Source organism: Pieris rapae, chromosome 21 (assembly GCF_905147795.1).
Source record: "Pieris rapae chromosome 21, ilPieRapa1.1, whole genome shotgun sequence".
Lineage (NCBI taxonomy): Eukaryota > Metazoa > Arthropoda > Insecta > Lepidoptera > Pieridae > Pieris > Pieris rapae.
In genome coordinates this window covers 126,159-135,459 of record NC_059529.1, presented here as the reverse complement: position 1 = coordinate 135,459, position 9,301 = coordinate 126,159, and the positions used below count along the sequence as shown (strand labels likewise).

General features: G+C 38.4%; 1 protein-coding gene across 1 annotated transcript; it reads right to left on the bottom strand.

Annotated features, from left to right (window-relative positions):
* Positions 1-5,191: 5,191 nt before the first annotated feature.
* LOC110999120 lies at positions 5,192-7,405 on the bottom strand. The gene is made up of 3 exons (XM_022268035.2): positions 7,143-7,405; positions 6,470-6,629; positions 5,192-6,388 (listed from the first exon to the last, which is right to left on the bottom strand). The coding sequence occupies exons 1-3, from the start codon at positions 7,300-7,302 to the stop codon at positions 6,106-6,108; spliced, it is 603 nt and encodes a 200-aa protein (XP_022123727.1). The 5' UTR covers positions 7,303-7,405; the 3' UTR covers positions 5,192-6,105.
* Positions 7,406-9,301: the final 1,896 nt, after the last annotated feature.

Sequence of the window (9,301 nt, the reverse complement as noted above, 5' to 3'; positions counted from 1 at the left end):
GTTTTTTGCGCCATTATGTCACGGACTCCGGTGAGATTATTAATAAGACGATATGATAACAGTGTGTTTTGAACTCTACGAAGTCGACCGACCGTTCAAATTGCCTAAACCGGAGAGGAGCTTTTAATTGCGAAAAAGTTCCACGATTAGTTTGAAACCTTGAACTTGAATTGTTTGTTATTGTTCTATGGCTGTGTGCTCCGGGCGGATAAAAAATTGCTGGATGGGTTTTTATTCAGTTCACACTAATATTATGAGAGAAAAAAAAAACATAATGAGATAGAGATCACGTCATATATATTATTTATGTATATATATATATATATTATAGGTTTATAATTCAATCGTACATATACATATATGTGTATAAAATATTTTAGAAAGTAAAATATACTAAAAATCGAAAACGGATAACAATCGTTCTCATACACATAGTCACTTAACTATTATTTAGACATTAGCCTTGGCGCGACTCGAATAAGAATTAGTATTTTGTTTATGTTTAATACGGTCTCTCACGTCATTAGGCGATACTTGTCTTTATTTGAAACATGCATTCGGTGCTGCTAAGAATACCTCCTCAGTCATCATACTCCACGACAACTTTATACTAATTCAGCCTTGTTCGACGTGAATTCTCTCCGTTGCTATTTTTAGACATAATTAAAAACTTAACTGTTATTCTGTTAAATATACTGAACATGCCAATGTCACGGTACTTTGTTATTGAGGCAAAATAAAATAATTCCTCGTAGCAACCTGAACATATTGCAATAAAGTGAACGTTGTGGCCGTCTCACTAGCTCACGAGGACATTTAACCTCCGTCTTATATTAATCTGTAGCTGCAAAGTTTTAGAAACAAAGGAAGGTTGTTCTTCCTCTGAGCGAGTCAGTTTGGCGGGTGAATGTTTTACTTCTTTGTACTTGTAATGAAACTGAGGTACGATTTTTTTATTATTCAACGAAATCGTAGTCACTGAAAATATAAAACACTTAAATGATAATTGTTGAAAGTTAAAAATGTTTTACATGCGTTCAATAGTTGTGCGTTTGCGTAATACGTTTAAGTTCCTCCAGTTAACACATAATATATTGTTCTTATAATAGAAATACGTATACATAAATAATCAGTAAGATATAGCCCTTGAATCAATACACTTAAATAACAGTGGGCTAAATTTTGATCGACATAAAGTCTTCGAAAGTTAACATCCGTAGATCTCTCAAAACAAACAATATCTTAATAAAAAGTGAAGCCTACATTATCTGCTTAACATTAGCTCTTGAATAGATGAAGAAAACTTCTTCGTCTAAGAAGCGCAACACCGTGGGCCTCGCTCGAGACTAGATTACTCGAAGCTGACGAACTAAGTAATAAACAACACTATAACTACATGTCAGCGGGTCTGGTCGGCCAGATAAATGTGAGCCTTGACGAACGAGCCCAGGCTTCGAGGTAGGAACTCGTCGCAGGCCTTTAAGAATTGGTCGAGATTCACGGTCGACCTCTCGTATCTGCCCTCCGTCTGCACTCCCTGGCTGGTGAGAATGTGAAGCGCCATATGGGCATCGGGGTTGTCAGTCTGTGTGAACACGGTCCTCGTCGCGATGGCCGGTAAGTTCAAAGTGGGCACTGCCGATTTCTTGAGAAGGAGCTTCCCGTACATGCGATGTTCAAAGTGAAGACTGCAAATGTGCATATTCTTTAGCTGGTCGACGTCCTTGCCCTGCAGATCGGCACGATTGCACGCCTTCACCCACAAGTGGCATCTGAGAGAAACAATTTATGTACTCGTCATGTTTAATATTCAATGTTGGTGATAAACTACATTGAAAGATATCCAACCTTTCGTCACGTGGAAACTGATGGAACCGGAGTCCCTTGTGTTTGTGGGAGGACGAGGTGCACCGGAAAACTGCGCAGTTCGTGTTAACCATTTCGGCCACTTGTTGCCTTTTGCCGAGCGACTTTCGCCTTTGTTTCGTCTGTAACTTCACCGCCACGTTAAGTAACGGCACGCAACGCAACGGTTACAGCGCGTGCTAGCGGGCCAGATACATATGTGTCACGTAGTTAGGTCCCATACATTACGATAATGCGAGTCACGTCAGTGGCGACGCCCGGCCGACTGAGCGCCGTCCGGGAGACACCACCCACCCGATGCATCGCTAACACCGCACATGTATCAGTTATCGAAATTGCGTACAAATTTTATTCTAAAATTTTCTGCAATCACGTATTGCACAAAGATTTATGTCATTTGTAGGCGCCTCAATATTTATTGTTCTGTGACATTGTAAGCAGGCATGTAAGAGGCATCTGTTGATGCAGAGGCATGAAAGCGAAGTAAATTAAGGAACGGAGGTCATGTCAGGCACCTGAGAAATAATCGCTATGTAACGACTAACGATCGGCTTGAGGGAATTAATTGTGAGCGACGTCATCCCGTCACGCCGCCAGACTGCTGCCCGCTAATAACACGATAGCTACCTACATTATTAAATTCCAAAATGCTTCCTATCTGCATGACTTTTTAACTCCAGGCTAAGTGGGTGAAGGACGCCGAAGTGTGAGGGAAAGGTGACCCCATTCATTTTATGCCACCTGACAATTTCGAGAAATTCAACTCTACATACATACATCTTTACATTCCTCGATTTGAGATATCGTGACGGAATTTATTATTCTTATCTAGTTGTATGTATTTTTAGGAAATATTTACATGAAAATGAAAAGCCCCCTAACTATGGGATAATTCGAACACACAAGTTGTTTTAAAGTTTCAAGCGTTTATATTATAATATGGTTTAAGTGAACAAGTGATTCAACTTAACAAAGCAAACTGAAAATCGCATATCATCTCACATCTGAGTTGTTAACTTGAAATCACGGACAAGATTAGACAAGATTCGATAAGAAACGCAGTTCTATCATGAAGAATTGAATTACGTAGTATGTAATCTGTAGTTCTTTAAGACTTAAACAACTAACATTTACTTATTAAAAATGATTAATAATATCTCCAAGACTATGATCTCACTTTATGATCGCAATACTAACAAATTATTACAATTCATACGCATATTATTTTAAAATGGACGCTCTGAAGGACGCCATGACCTTCACTGTCTCCTTCTAACGCGAAGGTTAAAGGAAGATAGAAGACCCTCTTTCGACACGTCACGTGAGCTTTGTCCTTGTCTTTCGTAGGTGGTTTAGTAATGACATCTCTCTCAGTAACAGTAGACAGTCTGTCGCCGACACAATGCTGCCAACTGACAATTTTTACAGAATAACTATCAAAACAAAACACGATTTGATAATAAATCTCATAATACACACGTTATAAACAAAATTCAAATACATGTGTAAATTATAGAATCAATAATATTTCAGAGGTATAAAACTTAATTTATGTATAAAAAATGGTGTCTAGTTACACACAAGATACTCACTACGATTGAGTTTTACTGTAAGGTGATGAAAATTTTAAGCAGCTAAACAAAAAACAACAGACTATTTAAATTCGGGCAAAACGAGATATTTAGGACGGCAATACTTTGTTCGCAGTAACTAACCGTGACTTCTTTTAATGGATGATAATTTCTCGGAAGTTCCAGTGAGATTTTAATAATAATTTTCATACGGTAAAGGCGATCGAGATTTGCTATCATATTAATTTACTTAAATTAAGACCGCTACATTAAAAAATATATTGCAAAACATTAATAATTGTTAACAGTTCATTATGACAATGGCTTCGGTGATTTATACTTAAATTTCACAAGTCCGTGGTGTTACTCAAGTCTAAAAAGATATTTTTAAAGAAAGACTTTTACACTTTCTAATGTTATTGTCTCGATAAAACACGAAATAGTTAGTGTAACTGGAACCTGGCAGTTAAACCCTCGCGAGCGTGTACAATTGAAGAGCGGACAACTTCACACGATTACATAAATCGCAAATCATTGCTCACGAATTAAACGTTCAGCTTAGGTATAAATGTTTGTTTTTTTTTTAAATAAAATCTGTCACATTTTTTGGAAAAAAGTAGTGTTGTTGCGAGCTCGGCTTTTTCCGACACGTTTCTATCGATTTCTCGCCTTCGGGATCTCGTCACGCTATCCTTGAAAGCTGCCACCGCACTTTACATTTCTCTCTATCTTACAACCATATTATATTATTTGATATCACGTTTCAATTACAGCGTAAACTGCTTTGAGAATGGTCTTCTTTCTGTTGGAACTAAGGAAGTCCTATTCTTGTATTGTATCTCTGTGGATGTTTAGTTCGCATAACGCGGAACGCATCGTAAATTATACATACATACATATTATATATACTGTATGTTAGATATATTTACGTTATCTCTTATGGAGACTATAATTTATATACCTAAAGGAAAGATAGATAATAGATAATAATATCTTAGATAGATAGATAGATAATAGAATAAGTAAGATTTGGATTGAATTCTTACTTACGAGGCCCACGAAATTTTTTTATTCTAATTCTTCCAATATTGTCATATATAAATATAAAGATTTTTTAATGTATAAAGATATTTTGTATTGCTTTACTCTAATTCTGACATAGACTGCTCCCCGCAGCGCCACTACAAACGTGACTACTGCCTCGTTTTTTTATAATTTTCAAGGTTTCGATTGTATTTACCGTTTTTACGATGCTAAAGTCACTTCTGGTACTACGACGCTGATTTGAATTGAGCGCAATTAAACGTTTTTTTACTTAGATTTGACCCTGACAACTCAATAGTTGCTAAGGTAGCATAAACGTGATCATGAATATTTATATTGTCCATGATGTATTCATTATTTGCTGTAAGTATCCAAAACATCTAATATGGCTAATTCAGATCAAACCGAGATACTGAGATAAATTGCTAACTTGGCGATTGAAAAGAATGGCGGAAAGTTTCTTGCCAGTTCTTCTTACCCGCTCTACGCCCTTGACTTGCGAACTGGTGGTAAATGTAAATTTACGATTAATTTAATTGGTTTTTCTTTACGTTCATAAGTGTACATGTTTACCTAAATGAATAAAGATATTTTGATTGATTGAAATGTGTAGCCAATTATTTATAGGGTCAAACATTTGTGATACAATATTAAAAGGATAATTAATTAATTAAAATTGTATATAATTATTTTTATTACACATTCACTGATATTTTATTCGTCTAACTACTGTATAAAACTTGTAAACTAAAATATGTGTTGTTTGTTAGGAATATGATGCCCGAGATGAAAAGCTCCTTGTTTCTGAGGCAATCGTTGTCTTCTGAAGCGCCGAATCTAATGATGAATCTAAATCGTAAATGAACCGTTCCTATGAGATATTTAGTGGCGTTTATTCATACAATGGCAGGTTGATAAAAAATCGTTTGCAGAAGTAACCATTCGTGAACTCTCCCCCAAATTAATTAACTTAAGAATATTGTACAAAATGGATGTCCCTTGTAATCGATTCGTAAAAATATTGAGAAAATGAATTCATCGGTAAGGCCAGTCTGCAAATACTTTCTTCTAAATATTTGAAGCGGCGTTTTTGTCGGGGGCGGGTGTTGAGGCTCGTCGGAAATTACCTCGCACCGGCGACAATATTGATATTGGAAGCCTTCAAATCTACTTTTAAATATTTTTCCTGTTGAGTGTTCAACTATCAACATTTTAGTTTAGCAATTTTCAAGAATATTAAGGAGCCCCTAAGGCATATTCCATTTATACGCGAGAAAAAATTAACATAGCAAACCTTCATGTCGCAATAAGAAGACAATACAGAGAAATATATATCTTTTTACATTTTAAAAATCACACCAGTTAAAAAATAAAATTTAATATAAATAACACCTGTTTAAATAAGTTAAAGCAGTCTTATTAAATATAATAGTGAGGAAGGCTCTAAATCACGTCATCGTGTTTTCTGCTTCTGCAAGAACTCGTCACCTCAAAAATCGTCATAAAGATTGAGAGATTGCTAAAACGCACTTACATACAAACCTACTTAATTTAATTGTTCTAAATGCGACGCTTTCTTAGCTCGATCTGAGTAAGTTACAGGTTTCAGTAGAATTCGGTTGCCCTACGACGCGACTGAGTCCCATTTATTGGGGGAAAGCTTATCGTCGCACTGTTCTTCGGCACGCAGCAGAGCGTCCAGGACCTGCCTTTTAAGTGTAGCTTGTAGCCGCCGCGGAAGCCGCTTGCTGCTCTGACATACTGACGCGAAGAACAGCTCCAAGGCCTCGTGCTCACCACCCTCTTCCGGTGCTTCCGACGCTCCCCACGTCTCCGTCTCCAGATCCTGATCCGACGGCAATTCGGACTCGTCCATCTTGATGTCGTCTTTGATGACACGTCGGTTCCTGTAATTATAACGGTCAGTGTTAGTAAAAGGGAAAGCAAGAAAAAATGTAAATCTCAGTGGGAATCATTTGTGAAGCTACCTTCTTATAGTCATGTAAGGCAGCACAAAAGCCATCCGAGACTGAAAGCGCCACTTCTTGCAAGGCGCACCCGCCTTGGTGGTGCCGCCTCGATTGCTCTTTTTGAGCGACTGTCGGAGGGAATCGCGCAGGATCTTCCATTCACGTTTTAACACCTCACCTAAATTTAAACAAGAAATGATTTCCAGAAGTACCGATTGTTAATTTTCTCTTATCCTTACAGCCAATCCAAGCTAATCTGCACTGTCTGCTTGTAGATGATGAGTTCCATAGACTCATTGTGATTTAAGTAAGGATAGTCAATATTGATTTTGATTCTTGGGATCTTTATTTATTACTCTCAATCATGAAATAAGATTTGATGTCTTAAAATGAAAAATGATGCTGTGTAATCCTTTTATTTTAATGTTATTATTTAATTATAGTACTCTAACTTTACACTGATATTTGGCCTCTCCTCAGCTGTCCTGAAATACTAAATTACTTTTGTTATTTGCATTTAAGGAATAGGCGCTACTGCTGACGCTACAATTTCATATTATTATAACGACAATATTATTATGTCGACGCTCGCATTCAAACGTAATGTTACCGTGAAATGTACTGTAGTACAGAGCACTTTAAAGTGCATTTCGCCGTGAAGAATGACTACGAGCTAAGGCTCCGCACTCACAGTTGGCCCCAAGGCGCTCGGAGATCTCGAGCCAGCAACGGTCCCGCACGTCGATGTCGCGATGGTTCTCGTGGCGCGTGTCGTAAAGCACCGGATTCTTCTTCACTTCGTCGATTAGGCGCTCGCGGTATTCGCGCGTGTTCATCTTGTCGTTGTTCATGGCTCGGGCGGCGCGGCCTCCCGATGCGAGCCTCGCGCTATACTGAGCGAGCGATCGAGCGTCGAGCGACGTTGCCGCGCCTACGACCGCATCGCTCCGCGCGCGGTGAGCGCTCTGGCTTAATCTTACTTCAGTTATATCATTTCTTGAGCGAAAAAGTATCTTTATGACATACCTATTTCATATTTGTGTATTATTTAGGTGAACGTTTAACTCGGTTTACTGTAAAACTATACTGCGCTGCAATTCGCGAGCACAGAACCTGTCATCTTAAAAAACATATGCGTTCCCATTCTATTCAATAAATACATTTGAGCATACAACTCTTTCTGAAATAAGAACAACTTTCGCGTGGATTAATACTTTGATATTAAATTGAAAGCGCAAACGAAATTTTTGAAAACTCATTTGGAGATGAATACTGGAATAAAATTATGGATTGCATAAGAAGTTGTGGGTCGAATTTTCTAGCGTTTTTTATACAAGAATGATATATATTCGTTTTAATACATTTCGTATAGAATGTTCAAGATCATTGATTCGCCATAGGCTGAACGGCGAAGTTGCTCTTCTTCATCACTCGCCCGTGCGTGTCGATCACGAACTGCACTAGATACAGCACGTCAACGTGCTTTCTGGCGAGGTGCTCGTACCAGATGATGTGCTGGTACATGGGCTTGAGCAACCGCTTGTTGAGTGCCAAAGTGTAGATACGGCGCATGTCTACGATGAGCTGGTCCAGCCGGTAGAAAAGGAATGCCATCTGGAACGCTTGGTTATCTTTGTATCGCTCCATCACGCCGTCGAGGTCACGCAGCCGCATCTGCATCACGAAACACCATTTTAGACGACCGAGGATATTTAAGCTGCCATTTTTTAAATATTCAGAATCTTATTTAACCTGAGTTCCATAGATGGCCTGTTTCATGAGGTCGAGGGTTTTTATTTTGGTCTCCTTAACACTGGGGTCGAAGTAATGGGGTTTCTCCATCACACGCCGGTGCTCGGTAACGAACGTCTCTAGGTCCACAACCAGCAAGTCGTCGGAGACGTTGCGAAAGACCCGGATGGCATCTATCTGACGCTGCACGGGTGGATCCTCCGCCACACCCACCACCAGAGGCATCACCGACGCTGCTTTTGTTGGTTTAAATACAATATTTAACTTTATTTATTTTCAGAGCAAATGTATACGTGTTAAGTCTAGTCTTTATACTTGTACCTATAAAAAGTAGATGCATTTTGAGCGAATCAGCCTCTTCGAAGGTTTTTAAGGAGTAATAAAATGTTATTGCTTTTCACAGTTTTTATTACTAATTAATTTACTGAGGATAATTTTCGAAATTGAAATGTTCAAAACGGAAAGATACATTTATTTTAAAGAAATACATATTTAGATTATAAATGTGTAAGAGACAAGAGTGCAGCCGAAGGCGTTGTTGCTACCCCGTTGGTTATGCTCCCTCAACCGTGTCTATGACACAAAGGCGCCCACAGTTTATATTGTATGCAGTAACTCTTAGTTATATGAGAACAAAGTACACGAAGAACAATTAGCCGTAAACAAAATGGTTAGTTCGATTGGTAAAGTTGTTTAAGCTTAAGTTATAGAATTAGAGTTGCCGTTGCAATGATAACTAACGGATACACCGAATAGTTGTTGCCAAGCGCACTGCGATCGATGCCACCTGGAGTGGGGCGGAGAGCGATGGAGGTTTCGTGTGGAGGTGGAACGGGAGATCGGAGGGCAAAGGCGCGGGTTCTTTTCAATTTCCATTGTGTGCAAGTGCACTTGTACTAGATTACCTATTAATGCATCTTTTTTGATTCTGTTGTCGTTTCATTTTTTTCTATATATTTATTATAGTAAACTTACGACCCGCCCCGAGAACCGGTGAACCGTAAACATTGATAAATCAAGTCCAACTACAAAATTAAGCACAGAGGATATAAATAACGAATCTTTCGAATAATGGAATGTTCAAAATCGGTTTAGTAG

What these genes read in the sequence shown, in the direction of transcription:
- LOC110999120 (XM_022268035.2), bottom strand. Translation starts at nt 7,302, where the DNA reads ATGAACAACGACAAGATGAACACGCGCGAATACCGCGAGCGCCTAATC. An exon ending in CGAGCGCCTTGGGGCCAACT is followed by an intron (nt 6,630 to 7,142) that starts GTGAGTGCGGAG and finishes GTTTAAATTTAG; the next exon opens with GTGAGGTGTTAAAACGTGAA. An exon ending in CCTTACATGACTATAAGAAG is followed by an intron (nt 6,389 to 6,469) that starts GTAGCTTCACAA and finishes TTATAATTACAG; the next exon opens with GAACCGACGTGTCATCAAAG.